The 16,313-nt window shown below is 39.4% G+C and overlaps 1 protein-coding gene across 5 annotated transcripts in view; it reads left to right on the top strand.

The window, feature by feature from the left end:
• Positions 1 to 11,508, top strand: part of LOC6614172 (homeotic protein antennapedia) — a 102,051-nt gene extending 90,543 nt beyond the window's left edge. For 2 of the 5 annotated variants that reach the window (XM_032721237.1, XM_032721238.1), the window contains one exon: positions 9,308 to 11,508. In XM_032721237.1, the coding sequence (XP_032577128.1) occupies positions 9,308 to 9,558 (251 nt within the window). In that variant the 3' untranslated portion in view covers positions 9,559 to 11,508. The remainder of the gene's footprint in view (positions 1 to 9,307) is intronic. The other 3 variants (XM_032721240.1, XM_002038583.2, XM_032721239.1) reach the window with 2 other exon arrangements.
• The last annotated feature ends 4,805 nt before the right edge of the window (positions 11,509 to 16,313 follow it).

The following is a 16,313-nucleotide window of genomic DNA, read 5'->3' as shown; positions in this document are numbered from 1 at the left end:
TCTAGCTTCATGCCAAACTCGTACCTTAGATATTTTGATTTTGTTTGCATTTGACTGAGAACGTTTCGTCGACGACCTTGACACGTCCGGGTAATTTCACTTTATTGCCTTGGCCAATTGCTTGACATCGTCCGTAATCCATCTGCAAAGACATTCCGGTACCTGACATTTGTTCAAATTTGCGAATTTCCCAAATCCGTGCAAATCGATGAATGCAGGCAGATGATAGACGAAAGAGGTTGCGGAAGAGGTGCTCCTTGGTTCCCGCTTGCCCAGCAGATCGCAGCACAGGAGGCGGTCTTGCCAGCTAATGCAAATTGACAATAGCTCGAAATCGTGCAAGAAAAAGGTTTGCCAAAACCCTAGGCGTAACTAATGACGGCTGGAAAATAGAGCACACTGACTGCATGTGGTTCTGCTTCAGGCTTAGAGGATGTTGCATAAGTGGGGATAAGGCTCGCCCGCCTTTCGAGCGAAAAAGGTGTAAGGTATAGAATTCCAATGGCATGTCACTTTCCTCGGAGAAAGTGAAAGCAGGCCTCAAGTGGTCGGTCCCTTTGCCTCGCCCTCCAGCTGACCTGCTCCCTGGTCATTACGCAGTCCAAGCAGCTCGAGCTCTCCCCATACCCAGCTCTCGATGCTGTTGTGGTTTTTTGTTTGTAGCCGGCTGTATTTTTTCGCCAAAGCCAGATTGAGATGTAAAGCAGAATTGATGAGCGCCATTAGTTACACGTTATGTGCAATGGATGCCATCAATTTATTAATCTCCAGAACACGCCGAGGCTCCATTCATAGCACCACTCCGCACTGGCCACTTCGTCGTCTTAATCCCCTCCCTCATCTGCGGCAGCGGTGCAAAAAATAAAAATAACGCGCCTCAAAAAATAAAGCGACGGAAGGCAGGCTCCGCGCTGACATGAAGTTTTCCCCTCTTTTTTCTTATTATATACTCTTTTCTGGACTTTTTGCTCCTTTCCTTTATTAAAACTTAAGCGGTCAGAGAGGAGGGAGCCTGGAGAACTAAAGCTGGAGTTGGCCCAAAGCTCGGTCTGCATCTCCCGCGGCGGCAACTGCGGCATTCTCACTGTGCCACAACATGATCCCGGGCTTAAGTTACGATGATTAAATGCATACGAGTTTATTTCTGCTTAGGTTTTTGCCTCGCCTGCGCTGCTCCTCCGAGCTCGCTGCATTTTGCATAGCCCAAGAAAACTCGGAGACAGTGGGACAAATTATAGAATATTGGGCAAGGGCCTCAGGCGTCTGGCGAATTGGATGAGATCAATATTGAGGGATTGGCTAGATCTGGGTTGGTTTGGGTGACAGTTAGAGTTACTTCTGGAATTTGTTTTTATTTATTTATTTTGAAAACTAATAAATACCTCTCCATTCGTAGAGCTACTACCTTTCCTTAAGGCTTTTGCCGTGTGTTACATATTTCTGGATCAATTTGGAAAACCCTTTTCTATACTGCAATATCCATTAGTTTTTAAATAAATCTCATATATATTTCGCCTTGTATCCCAACTCCACTGTAACATTATTGCAACTACTTAACGCCTGGACATTTTTCAAGCGTGCATTAGGCAACAACTAAGGCGAACAAATAAAAAGATAAAGGTGCCACAAAGGTTCCGATCGTGACTGGGCAGGGCGAGAAGAGTCTGCTCGGGGTCTTCCGATGCCAAAGAAGTATAGGGAAACGAAGCTTCGTTTCAATTAAGTTGTTACTCATGGATGGCAGTCAGCACAATGGGACCTGGAACCTCTTTGGCCCTTCAGTCGGATTTTCTGACTTAATGTTGTTTGGATATTTACCAAGTTCAGCTCGATTTCCGCCCCTTTCCTCCTTTTTATCTCGCTTCTATTTGAAAATTCGCTGGCGAGTAGGGGGGGAAATTGCATCCTTTGGATGCGGCTTGCTCTTATTGTGGTCCTCGAGTTTTGGGGTCATAAATTAAAGCGACAGTCAACAAATTTTTGCAACAAGTGTTTGCCTGGCCTCCTGTGCTTTTATTTCCACACAGAGAACAAATACCCCTTAAAGTTTATAGTTTATTCAAATATAAACAACAAAAATTCCCCTGTTTGTGGTCATTTTTAGCATGAAGATACTAAATATAATAATTACCATTATTTAAGAAAGACATTTTTGCCTGTAGAGCGAGTCCAGCAACCGTTTTAATGTAAGTCATTTAAGTGACTAGGAATGTTGCAGATTCTTCTACTCCCATTTAAATTGGTAAGAGTGCATTTATTGGCCACCTAAGGTATGGTTTTGTTGCTCTCGTGTAAATGCATTTTTTATTGCCGCTGTCAGAGCCGCTCATTGTGATTCACTCAGATTGCCTGGGAAATCTCTCGCTTACACAAAATGGAAATATTTATGCCAGCGGAGCCAAAGCTGAGCACTTTTCAATTCTGGCCAGGACGAGCGGGAAAAGTGCACTTCATTGTGCGCATTATAAGCGACAGTTTCCACTCCTCTACCCCTGAAAGTTGTCAGTGGGGTTCAAGACAATGAAAAGAACTTCTCGCTGGCCAAAAAGTTGCACGTTGTCTGTTGGAAAAACTTTTGCTCTGGCTTTGGTAAAACGTTGATCCCGGCCATCATCCGTTTGGCATTTGCCGGGATCCACGGAGCGGAGGGCGAACTTTTCCATCCTTGGACTTTGTTGTCTGTTGGCGCTGCACTTAATGTCCTGGAGAGTTTTGCTTAACTTGAGGATTTGCGCGCAAACTACTTTTCGATGGCACGAGAGCGACAGTGGGCGGTGGGCGGAGGACAACTACTTAGGCAGACGATTGGCCCGGCTTAGATGTGTCCACCCAAAGTGAAATTGTGTTAACGTATTTTCCTCTGCCATTCCTTAGGATTTACATACCCTATACCGAAGTTCCATTGAAGCTGCGGATAGCTGTATTCCTCAATCGAGTTTACAACTAATACAAAGAAATAATAGGCTTAAAAGTCTTTTAGTATTATAATTTTAAGCCTAAGATTATGTAGTTAGCTGAAAGATATCCGATTTGCTGTAAATTATTTAAAATATTAGAGCAAGCTACTGGATACCAGGTATTTCATAGTTCCAATCACTATACCATAGCTTTTTATTTTGTTTTTTGCCGCTGGCAATTTAAGCGGGCGGATCAAAAGATAATTTGCCAAGTGCGTGAAGATTTTTTCTAAATATATTCGCATACATATAGAAGAACTCACCCCTCTGACAGGGTCTGTCAAAAAATTTGAGCAACGTGAAGCACAAAAAATGACACAGGAACTTTGGGGATTTCCAGCCCACAACACACACAAACATTCTGTGGCGTTGGGTGGAAAAGTTTAATAAAGCGCAGCAAATGCGAAGAGGAAATTTCGCTTTTATTTCGGCAGAACCACCCCCCTTTCTCCACGCGCACGCCCCCGCCCCTGGCTTTGTGGCCAGCTGAGGAGCGCAAAATAATGGCAACAGCTCGCCAAAGGTCCTTGGGGGCCCAGAACTCGGAGATGGGTCAGTTTTGGACATGGGAGAGGCATTCGGGGCCTTGTGGCTCAATCGCAGCTCTGTTTTCGGATTCCATTTTTTCTTCATCTTCTGTTCTGCTCGGGGCCGCTGCTGTTTTTGTATTTTGGGATTTGGCCAACGTTTTGACAAATTACGAATATTATTCATGCAGCAATGAAGTGAGGAAGCTCTTGTCGTCCCTCGCCCACCTTTTGGGCCTCCTGCGGTCGCAATTCGGCGTTTGGATTCCTTTTAAAATGTATCTGACGGCAGAATTGGAATGCAGGAACATCCTAGCTAGTTAGGAATTATTAATTGAGGTTATGGAGGAAGGACGACAGCCTCTCGAAGTGTAAGCCCTTTGCAATTATTTCAATTAGGGATAATGACCAACTCAAGACACATACATATATGTGAACAAGGATAATAGAAAATATATACTGAATACTTACAAAACTTACAAAATGAGGGAGCACTTACAAATTTTCACAATCAAATGATATTTAAATATAATGGTATTGCCTTATATTTGTTGATTTGATGTGGTTGTGGACTCGCATTCCTTTATTTGCTTTCATCATAGTTGTGATTAACCAGGCCCACTAGCCTAATTCTTATTGAAAAACGGCTTTCTCTCCAGTTTCCGCCCCAGCATCCTGTTCTCTTGCTCCTCTCCCTCTGCCGCTGTCGACGTCGACGGCGTCAATGTCAGCCACATGTTTCTGATTCAATGGCTGCCGGCCAGCGGCCATTAGAGAAAACGGGATGGTATGATATGAGCCTGACTGAATGCCTGCTCTCTCTCGCGTTTCTCGCATAGCGTGTTTTAGTCAGCTGTCAAATATTTTGACATGGGTAGCCATGGCCACATTGAGCATCCAAAATGGGGAATGGAAGACATACACTGAAAAAAGCCTATCTTTTGTTTTCATTCTTGAATAGTCGCACCTGCTATATTTATAGAAGTAAATAAATAAGAAACGTTGTATTACGCAATATGAATATATAACATATTATTCGATACTACCTTTTATATATTAGAAAGATATTAAAATATTTTTGTACGATATTAATATATGATATCTAACGTATTTAAGCACTTATGTAAGTATTGACAGGGCTTCTAAATTAAATAAAATGAAATGATGACCATCGTTTTTTTTTAAGTGTAGCATACCGAAACGGTGGTAAGAAAGCGAAGCGGCCGAAAAAAGAATAGCCCGCAACAACAATCGGATGGCGCGCATAGTTTTCCTTTTCCCCTCCAGTTCACGTCTTGCTTTTGTTTAAGCGATAACTAAATAAAGTTTAAAGTCCCCCTACACTTTCCCTTTGAATGAATGCATTTATAAGCCCCAAGTCAACTCCTTGGCGATCCTTTCGTTTCTTCTCTTCCCTTTTTTTGGGCTTCATTTTTGTCAACTTTCGTCGATTTTTAACCCTCACAAGTGCTTAACAAGTCCCAAATTAAAAACGCTGTCGGGTCTCCTGAGATTATAACCAGATGGAAAAGGGTATCCATGGAAATTAAAAAAAGACTGCCAACAAATGATCAAATGGTCAATGGCAATATTTAATTGTTGCTCTTACCTCGAAAAATTAAAACGAAAATTCTTGAACTTAATTAAAAAAGGGAAAAAAGTGAAATAGCTGACGGGGCGGTCACAGACATCAAACCTCAGAAGGATTTTGGGATGAATATATTCCTGCTCCTTTTAGGTTAACTCCCCGAAGGTTGTGAAAAAACGTCAAGTGGAAAGTTTGCGACGGCAAAAGTACGTCAAATATGCAAAACAATCAAATTGGAGGAAAACTTTTTGGCTGGAACGGAGCACCCACTTCAATTTTCCGCCGAACCACGTCCCTTAACCCTCCTCTGCTTATTTAGCACAAAGTCATCGAATGAGTTGGCAGATTTGCACCAGAACAGCGGGAGAATGAAGTGACATCAACCAGCGGTATTCGTATTCGTCTTTTTTTTTACAAAATGCCACACACGAACACTCTTCAGCCGAATGAAAAATTTATCAACTTACGATCATAAATAATAATAATTTTCCAGCTTTGTGGCGGCGGCTTGCTTTTGCCTGTAATTTCCGCAATTAAAAAAACATTTACTCGCGTTTGATGTGAGCTTTTTTTGCTCGATGTTCCGTACTTGTTTACGTTTCGTTTTGTGTGCTGCTAAATGCATTTTTGTATTTGTTGCATGACGAGTGGTTTTTGGCCAAGAAAACTGCGAGTGCTGCGTCGACCACCCAAACGCAGTTGCGAATGGATATAGCCTTAACCTGCGGCCAAGTCATCTATTTGGAGGTCATTAGCAGTAATTCCATTCCATTTTGTCTGCGAAACGGATTTACGAATGGAAACTGTCCAGAAAATGCGTTACAATTTAAAAAACAATTACAATTAGCTATACATTAATACATATTAAATACCGAGTTCCTAGAGTCTCACTATTTTCAAGATTTTTCCCCTAGGATTTATTTTGAATTTTTTCAACTTCCTCGCACGATGGTGGCCATTGTTTTAGTTCCGCTCGGCGTAGCTTGGGTGTGATGAAAAAGCAATCGGTGCCAATATAATAATTCATTGCGGGCATTATAAAATAGAATTTTTTCAGCTATTAAATAATGTTTTTTAATTTTTTCCTGCTTCAACGAATTCCATAAAATGTTGTTAGCAATTATTTTAATGATTTCCTTTAAACGTTAACCGACACACGTACAGCCAATAGCTGCCACTAATGTAATTGTGTGTGCCCCGTTGGTGGCTGATAGGGGAAGAAAATGAAATAAAATCCATTATGGAGCCGGAGCAGTGTAATAAACGAGTAAAATGGTTAAAATGGTGGCCTAATCGCAATTTAATTACAATACGCTTTCATATCAAAAAGCATTAATGCTCCCGGTCCACTCGGTACGTCAGTCAACCACTCAGCCACTTTGGATGTATGAGCCGTCGGACAGGGGCGGGGGAGGTGGCAGGGGGTGGGGGCGTGGCAGGGGACCGGAGCGGAGAACCTCAGAGGTTTACCTTTGGCTACTTCACATATACTGCTACTCCTCATATTAATTGTTTCACCTTTATTATATTTCTGCTGTTGATACCTCCACCTCGGGTTCCATTTTCCCCCGCTCTTGGTTTCCTCTCTCAAAGCGCCATTAATGCGTTTATAATAATTTCTCAGCGCTGAATTCGAAGCTCCTGCCCAAAAAAGGGGGCCCCAAGTGATCACCACTCGCTCCAAAAGTATCTAAGGAATACGAGTATTTCATGGTTGTTCCTTACCTCTTCTTTATACATAGTTTTTTCTCCTTTTCTGAGTGATGGCAACATGAAATGTGAAAAGGCATCATTAAAAACAAATTTCTGAGAGCGCCCGCTCTTAAATTGCCAATGCACGCCCCTCCAGACATTCCCCCCGCCCCTCGAAAACTCCATTCCCTCGAGTGTATTTATTTTTCCAGCGAGATCCACGTCTTGTGTGCATAACTTGTAGGTGTTTTCATCAATTAAAATAATCATTTATTTGCAATGCACGAGGGGGGCAGGCGTACAGCTTTGTGTTGCTAATTATCAGCAAAAGCTTCTGTACGTCGAAAGGGAGTGGAAATGCAAATGGTAATGGAAATGGAAATGGTCATGTGCTGAACGTGTACCGGTCGAGAATAAGATAGTAATCAGATGGGAAGTACAGCAATGGTAATGGGCTGACGCAAAAGAAGCGTATTTGATTTGGGAAGTGAGTGATAATTGCAAGCCTTTGTAATCGATTATGATTAAGTTAAAATAAATATTTATTTTTTAGTTGCATACATACTTGCATACATACTCCACACTTGCCGATATCATACTCCCTGGTAAATCTTCCATTTTGCTATCTATCATTTGGGGTGAAAGTCCAGCCCATTTATTCCGCTCTTAATCCGCTCCTAATACTCAACTCTTTGGACTTCCCCCCGTGGATTCTTCGCAGACTGCACAAGAATGGGTGCGGATGCTGAGGGGGATGACCACGCACGCTTTTTGCCACAAATCTTTCAAGATTTTTTGCCGGCACAGCGACTCGTCTAACTGATGATGATTAAATGCGAACGCCTCGGGTTATAGACATGGCATCAGCCGTGTCATTTAAAAGAAGGTAGCTGCTCTGACCACCGCTGTGCTGGTCCCCAGTGTACATCGCCACCTCCTCCCCCTGTTCTATACGATTTGGATCCGCGCGCCTTAATGGTTGCCGCACAAAAAACAAAAAAAAAAAAAAAAAAACAGAGAAAAAATACATAAAAGAGCTTATGATGTAATGACCTCGAGCCAGAGATGGAAGACGCAAAAAATACATAAAATATTAAAATAGAAAAAATCGGTCGAGCGAGTTGAGCAAGACAAATGCTGAAGATGTTATTAAAAAATAGTTAAGACTGCCCACCTCGGGGGCTGCGTTTTTGGGGTGAAGTGGCTTCCACTGATTGCCGCTTGGCGTGGTTGGTCAAAAGCCACCGCAATGCGAATGCTGCTGTGGCCGCCTTTCAATTTCCGGCCGGGCATTTTCCAAACCCTAAAAAACAACTCAGAAAAGCCAGTCAAGAGGCGGACGGAAAAACTCCACCCGAAAATGGCTTCTCACGCTAGCAACCCATTTCAATTACCTACCTTTGCCATTGACAATTATAATATTTGCTGCTGCATATTATATTTGACATATTTTTCCCGACATTTTTACGAAGCTCTTTTTTGTCATTACCGAAATTATAATTATAGTAAGTGTCATTAGGCGCCGAACTCATTTGGTTGGTTGCTTTCGAAATGGAGCGGTATCGCGGAGGAGGGGCAGCCTTCGTAATTATGCCGAATTATTTTACAGTTATGCTCAGCTACCGTCCAAAGGGGAGAAGCTCGGGGGGCTGAAGCGGGACTCGAAGGTAAAACTGCACTTGCCTGAATCAGCGGCATGATACCTCTCTGCTTTGCGGACAAAGATAGGGACAGACGGACGGACGGACAGACCGCATTGGGGCATAATTAGTTACCTTGTCTGCTCGCCGCTTGATGTCCATGAAATCTCCGCCGAGTTTAATCCACAAGTAAAAATTTCGGGCATAAACGAACGGTGATTGCTCCAACCTAATATGAATACTTTAAGATTAAGCTATATAGGGCAAGCTATTAAGAAAAACTTTTATTGTAAGCTTTCCCATCCCCAAAATTTGTTAAATTAATTAAATTAAATAGCAAAATATTTACTTTAGAATTTTAAATAATATAACTTCAAGTGGTAAAAAATTAATAGGTATTAAGAGAACAGTACAACCCCTTAAACAGTATTTTCTGAATGTCCCTTAAACTCGTTATACCCCTAAAAAGAGTATAGCTTGAAAATTAAACCCGGAGTTCCTATCGGGATGGCCGCCAGAGAGGAGGGAGACCTCATCGGCCGCCTACCCCTCATCACAGACCTGTTGTAGGCCCTGTTTCTTCTCTTTTTTTGACAAGTACAAATATCCGAATTCGGTAAGGTTGTCTTTTAATCAGCCTCAGTTTCAGAGACGCAGCGCCCCGCTTCATGTGGTTTTGAGTTACCCATTCCCTGATCCCTCGTCCAATTCTCCGGGAGAAAAAGAACAAAAAAAACATGACAACAATAAATAAATAAGTATATATACATTTACTCCAGCTCTGGTTGTTGTATGCACTTTTTAGTGGACCTGTAGATATAGTAGAATTTGTTGTCGTTGATTTGATTTGTCATTGCATTGATTTTAATTGTGAAATTCGTTTTATTTACTTGAAACCAACAGAACGCAAACGCGGAAGGCAGACGTACACCCGGTACCAGACTCTAGAGCTAGAGAAGGAGTTTCACTTTAATCGCTACTTGACCCGTCGGCGAAGGATCGAGATCGCCCACGCCCTGTGTCTCACGGAGCGCCAGATAAAGATTTGGTTCCAGAATCGGCGCATGAAGTGGAAGAAGGAGAACAAGACGAAGGGCGAGCCGGGATCCGGAGGCGAGGGCGACGAGATAACACCACCCAACAGTCCGCAGTAGGATCGACGGAGTCTACCCAGTTAAATGAAATTTCTATCTAAATACAATTTACGTTAGTTCGGAGAGCGCAAATGAATTTACTTCGATCCCAGAGGACTATCTATTAACTATCCAATCCGTTGAACTTCGCGTGAACAAACCTAAACTAAACTAAACAAAGAGCAGAGCTGAGAACTCTACCTACAACTTAGTTAATTGTTATTATTTTCTACTTATTATTTAATTGTACACGAAAGGCAAGTGGAGAAAGCGAAATAAGATAAACGTAAAGATAGCGATTACGATAAAGATACAAGTAAAGCGTAAAACTCAAACAAAACCAACTCATGTGACCTCAGATCTAAATAAGCTATATTTAACTATAATACATATATATATACACATAAATATATGGATAACTATAAATGATACCAAGTAAAGCTAAAGGCAAGGAGTTATATATAAATAAATATATATGAAGCATATATACTGTAACATTAGATCTACGCGTCATAAGTACTGTACGATTAACTTATATATACACCCCAGCATAAACCCTAAACCTAAAACCTAAACATTAAACTAAATCAATGTTTGTAGCAATCCTAGCGCAAAAATATAAAATAAAATCCAATAAATAAAAATAAAAAACAAATGGCGTCAAAATCCATTGCATGTTGGTTCATAAAACCTATAAATTTTTCATAACTCTGAATATAATAACAGAAAACTTTGACCTAAGTGAATGTCGCACTTTTAGACAAAGAAATACCAAAACTACTAAACAATAAAAGTAAAACCTATAAACTGGCAGATGCTTAACTATAAATAGAAAGAAATCGCAAAAGATTGGCCAACTTTAAAAAAATAGATGTATATTTCTACGGCAATTCAACTTTCAAAAACTCGCAATTGGGATACTTATGCTTAACCAATTTGAGAGTTCCCCTTTTTTTGGCTTAAATACCCATTATATCTATATTTTATTTTATTTGTAATTTCTTGTGCAATTTTTAGTTCTTGCGAAAAAACAAAATTCGAATTAGGTCGAAAAGGATATAAAGTATACCGAATTACAAAAAAATATGAATTGGCAAGTGAGGAAGAAAAATAAAAATTGTTAACAGAGAAACAAAAATCATATGTATAAATAATGAATTCTAACAAAACCCCTGTAAAGTAGTAAATTGAAATGCATTATTATACGAGAATGTAGGGAATCCATTTTGAAAGAGCAACCGAACGATTTAAATATGAATATTTGCCTAACAACTATATTAATGTATGTGTACGTAACTTAAACTGATTTTCCACGCCATCTGTGGAAATCCATATACCAAAGTCAAAGGAACGAAGGAGAAAGAAACAGGAGGACGGAATGGCAAACTATAAAGTATCATATGTTTATATGTAGATATATATATTTAAACAAGCCTAATACAAAACATGTAACTTTATAGAGCGTTTCGTTTGTAAATTCCCCAGAAATCCCATTTCCCTCCCCAGCCCGATTGCCAATCCCAGGTGAAAAGACTTGTGATTTGCAATAGAACAGAATAGTCAAGAGATAAAACTTTACGAAGTCTTGGCTAAACAACATTGAGAGCAAAATTCAACTCAATCCAGATACGTAACTTTCGGCCTCATTCTGTAAGAAACTAATTATTTAAGTTTCAATTATGAAAATTATTAAGAAAAAAAACGAACAAAAAAACGTAAATATAAAAAAAGTAGAAATTCACAAGAAACAAAATTCGAAAGCGTTGATTAAAATATATATATTTGAAACAAAAAAAAAACATTAATTAAACCCAAACATTTGTGCGAAATTGGAACGAAATGTGGAAGCTAAACAATTTGTTGTAAATAAAATTTAAACTTTAGTGTAAAGAAGAGAACGGAGAATGCAGCGAAAGGGCTGCAAAGCCGAAAGCATAAAGAAAATTATAACTAAATTACAAATGAGATTTTGTTTTTATTTGTAATATTTATAATAAAAATATAGTATTTAAAAATTTATAACGAAGCGGCTATTATTAGGAAGGGTTTTTATTTCAGTGAATCCTAGTTGTCTGCAGCTTCTAAGTGCGAAGGTAAGTTTTTTAAATTTAATTACTTTGTATTGAAGTAATCATTTTCTGTATATCCAGGTATCTTTACTGCTCACTAATCGCATGAATGGAGATTTTCTAAGGCCACTGATTACGTCAGACGGTAAGCACTGAATCGATATAACAATTTCACGTGGTACATGTCACTAAACATTTGCTTTTTTCAGGCCTTCGCCGCGAACCATTTTTGAAACGATCTTATTAATCTGACATCATAATAAGCGATTAATCAAGTGGCATTAACAAAGCACTGACCAATGGCCAACCCAGACACCTGAGCCCCGGACCCAAAGACCACGATCAGCAGCTGCTCCACCCGCATAAACTCACTTCAGGTTGACTCAACCCGATCTTTGAGCCAGCCAGGAGCTCAAACAAATTGAAATTTCATTGTTGGCGTAATCGCCAGCGATTTGTAATCGCGAAATTCAGTGAATGTGCTCAAGTTTATGTCACAGAATCACATAAATAATCTAGACAGAATTTTGAGTTTGGAAAATGCCCAGCAGACATCCTTGTATGGCTGCTGGCGGAAGATATGTCAGCTTTCTCACCGAGGTGTTCGGCGCAATCAGAACGCATCCCTAGATGACATAAATAGCATCTGATTTGAACAGCTGCCAATTTGGACTCACGGATGCGATTTTGAATAAGACATTTCCATGGCCGAATCAGGGACATCGAGAGGAAGCATATTACCACAAATTTCTGCCAACTTTGAGTTCCTATTTGGTTTTCGGTCTGCTGAAGTTAATTAAAATGGTTCCTACTTGGCGCTCAAATAAAATTTCATTATGAATCCTACCTAGTACACTGAGTGCAGAAATATAGATCTTAAGGAGCACATACTTATGTCGTGAGTCTCATATTTGATGGGGTGTGATAATGAGTTGAATGGCTTATTACAAAGATATTTTCGAGGGGCAGTTTTGTAATTTCTGCCAAATTATCCATACTGCTTGCGCGATGACATAATTTGCGAGAGCATATCAAAAATTTCGATTTCTTGGTAATTCCTATATATAGATAGATTTAATTTATGTAGTTTTATATTGATAATTATTTTAAAATTGTAGTAAGTCGAATGGTTACAAGTTTTCATTAAAAGAGATTATTTTCAAATCGGATTTTATTCCGCATAACGAAAAACTTTTGTATTTTTATTTTTTAATTGGAACCCATTGTTATATTTTGACCTTGTAGAGGTTATGATTCCAGGCAGAACCCAGCAGGATATTAATTTTCTGTCATTTAAATTATATAGTTGATCCGTTTTGAAGGATTCTTGACGAAACTTTCGCATAAGTCTTTTTTCTATTGATTTAGTAATATAAGTAGAAACGGGAAGCATTGAACTACTATATTGTGCATGTATTTGCCATAGAAAAATTAACCTTCGTTGTTTTTGATCATAGTGTTCCAGTTCGGTATATAATAGTTTTATGTCAATAAAAATTAACGGGATCCATTTGATATAAATCAGGGATTTAATCAAAAAGCTGTCATAAAAATTTATGGAAAGGAATAGAAAAGATATAATTTTTTATTATTTGCTATACATAGTTTTTTTTTTTAAATGTTTATGGATTTGCAAGGGTTTTAAGGTCTTATGAAATTAATTATGCAGAAACAATTCCAGCGTTATATAATTATACAAAAAAATACAGCAAAAGCAATTCTTATATATAGAGATCGAAAATAAATATTATTTTTCTGCAAATCAGTCAAATGTCCAAGTATCCACAATAAAGGTAAATGATTAATTACGACAGGTAAGGAATGAAAATGTGAATGTTTAATATTTAATCTACCAGTAACCACCGCCATCTGCGAACAAGCAAACTGCAACATTTGTAAATAGAACCATTTGCCTAGGCCCAACCCGAGATGGATACCAAGACACTTGAGACATCTCACACTTTCGGATCGAGTGAGCGCCATGGAGAAACTATCAATAATCACTTCGCTGGAATTAAGACAACACTTCAAGAAAACTAAGATAAATCATTAATTACGGAAAGCAAATTGAGACCGGTTGAGAATTTGTAGGAACAAAGCAAGATGTCAGAAATCCACTCGAGCTAATAATGAAGACAGCGCGATGTGATCGGACAAGTGCTTGAAGACCGGGTTCACACAATCCATCAATCGATCGGCCATCGATCCATCTCTCGATCCATCAATTCCCATAAATCATTGAAAGGGCGACTGCTTGATAATTAGAAGTGGAAAACAAACTTCATTTGCTTGGTTCCCAGTGCCGAATTCAATTGTGCAAAAAAGCCATTACACATCCTAGCTGGCAATCAGCCAAATGAGCTCCTAATAGAATATTAACTCCCAAAAAGCGATTTGGGCAACCGCCTAACCGACTGCAGTGGTTATCCCGGGAAATTGGAGTCGCATTTGGACTTAGCACACTCACAGATGCAAAGATACGGATACAGATGCAGAGATACCCGAATAGAAGGCAGGTAAACAGGGCCCAGAGTAAACCAGTTATGGGACCAAACCGAACACCGAGTCCCAAGTCCGGTTTTGAGTCGAGTTCGAAAAGCATTCGAAATTCGAAAATTCGGAGATCGCACCAATACCAGTGCAGCATGTCACCAATACACTGACATTCACCTGAGAGAGAGCGCACCCACACCAGCGAAAGTTCGAGTTCGAATTCGACTTCGAGAGCTCGCTGCCGGACCAGAATCCCAGACCCTCGAGCGGACCTGTGCAGTTCCTCCTTTTCAGCCGTGGGATGCGCATGCGATGTCCAAAGGCAAAGCGCTCTACTCCACACCATCAAAAACACAGCGATACAGAAATAACGGTGGCATGGCCGCTCCACATGCGACGCATTCTACGCACACACTTGTCGCCTCGCTCGCACGCGCACTTGCCCCATGCGCATGCGCGTTGATTGGCTCCGCCCCCGAGTTTCGAAATACTTGACTGACTTTCAATATGGCCACCGTTTTGACAGCTCCTATTGTTGTGTTTGCTGTTATTGTGCTAGTGTGAGTGCTAGTATGAGTGGGATGTATTTGGTTAGGGGCAACCATTTGCCGACGATCCGAGAGAGTCGGCATGCACTTGCCGTCGGCGGAGCGGAAATTAAAACCATAAAGTGAATGCAGATGTTAAATTTTTTTATACGAATTATAAAAAGGAGTTTTTTGCATTATATTTAAAATTATTTACCAATCTTTATAAAATGAATGATAATATAGATCAAGATTTCTTTAGTTTTTAACTTAAACTTCCATATTTTAAATGTTTTATTAAATTGATAGAAAGTCATTGCTCAAACAATTTCACTGGTTTTAAAATAATAAGAAAAATGCATATTCAATGTATTAATAATATTTGTGTCAAACAAAAGAAATTGCATTTTATAATTATTTATACATTTATTTAATATTACATATATTTGTTTAAATTATAAATAAATACCAAAATTTACATTGAAAAAACAATAATAGTTTTATAATATCTTAAAACAATGTATACATTTTTAAAAATTTAGAATGTCGCATTTATATAAGTGCCGAACCTAAGCACATTTGCATATTTTTTGTAATTAAAAAATCATTATATTATTATTACAATCAATTTTGTATACAAGTCAAAATGATTCAGATTTGGATTTCAATTATCGCTAATAACTGTTGAGTTCATAAAACGAAGAGGAAATAAAGCTTTCCGCCTACAACATTTCCCTATATGTTTCAATCTTTTTGTGCGATATGGCTGGCCATTAAAATTAAGTAATTTGAAGACAAGGCAGGGAAATGTTGTCACAACATTCCAGTAATTACCCGTAATGCCAAAAGAACACAACAATCCCGACTGCGACCAGGAACGACGTCGCTAATGATCGAATCATTTCGGATAATGGCCCGAATGAAGAAGCAGGGAACGGTATCTGTAACTGTATCTGGAACTGTTGGCCATAAGAAAGGCCAGCGACAAAAAGCGGGAGAACGAGATACTCGACTCTCCAGAAGCCAAACTGAAAATTGAGCTGCAGATGTAAGTAAATCAAATAAAATCACGTGTCATTTGTCTCTGCGACTCATTGAAAGATAAGATTTTCGGTAGAAAGACCGTTCGCTGGCAGCACCAGATACCGATTCGGATACGGAAGCCGGAACTTGGAGCTGGTCAAATGCACAAAAATGATGTGCGAACCCATTAATCAAGGCTTTACTAAATTTAATATGCGGTTAAAAGTGCTAATGACGCTGGTCGGGCAATCGTTTAAGACCCATCCCCGAGTACCAACCTCCTCCCCACACACAATAACACTTCGAGGAGCGGGACAGGAGCGGACCGAGCTGAACGGATCCAAACCGAACCGAACAGCCGGCGGAGAGCAAGGCAGTACATAAAGTTTAATGAGCAGCCACTTAACACTTTCAGAGCTTTTTGCGTTTTGCTGTCATTAGAATGATTTTTGCCACTAACTACGATCCCAAAACGCACTGAAAGAAAGCCGTATTCCTTGGAGAATGGTTCATAAAAATTCGAACAGTAAGAATTGGCTTACTTGGCTTTAGCATTAAGGAGTAACTCAAATATTAAATATTTATTGAATTCTTTCATTCTTCCATAATTATTTATAATTATTTGAATTGAAAGATATACATATTCAATTCCCTAAAAGTTTAA

The sequence above is a fragment of the Drosophila sechellia genome, chromosome 3R (genome assembly GCF_004382195.2).
Source record: "Drosophila sechellia strain sech25 chromosome 3R, ASM438219v1, whole genome shotgun sequence".
In the NCBI taxonomy this organism is placed as follows: Eukaryota; Metazoa; Arthropoda; class Insecta; order Diptera; family Drosophilidae; genus Drosophila; species Drosophila sechellia.
This window is presented reverse-complemented; position numbering and strand designations above follow the sequence as displayed.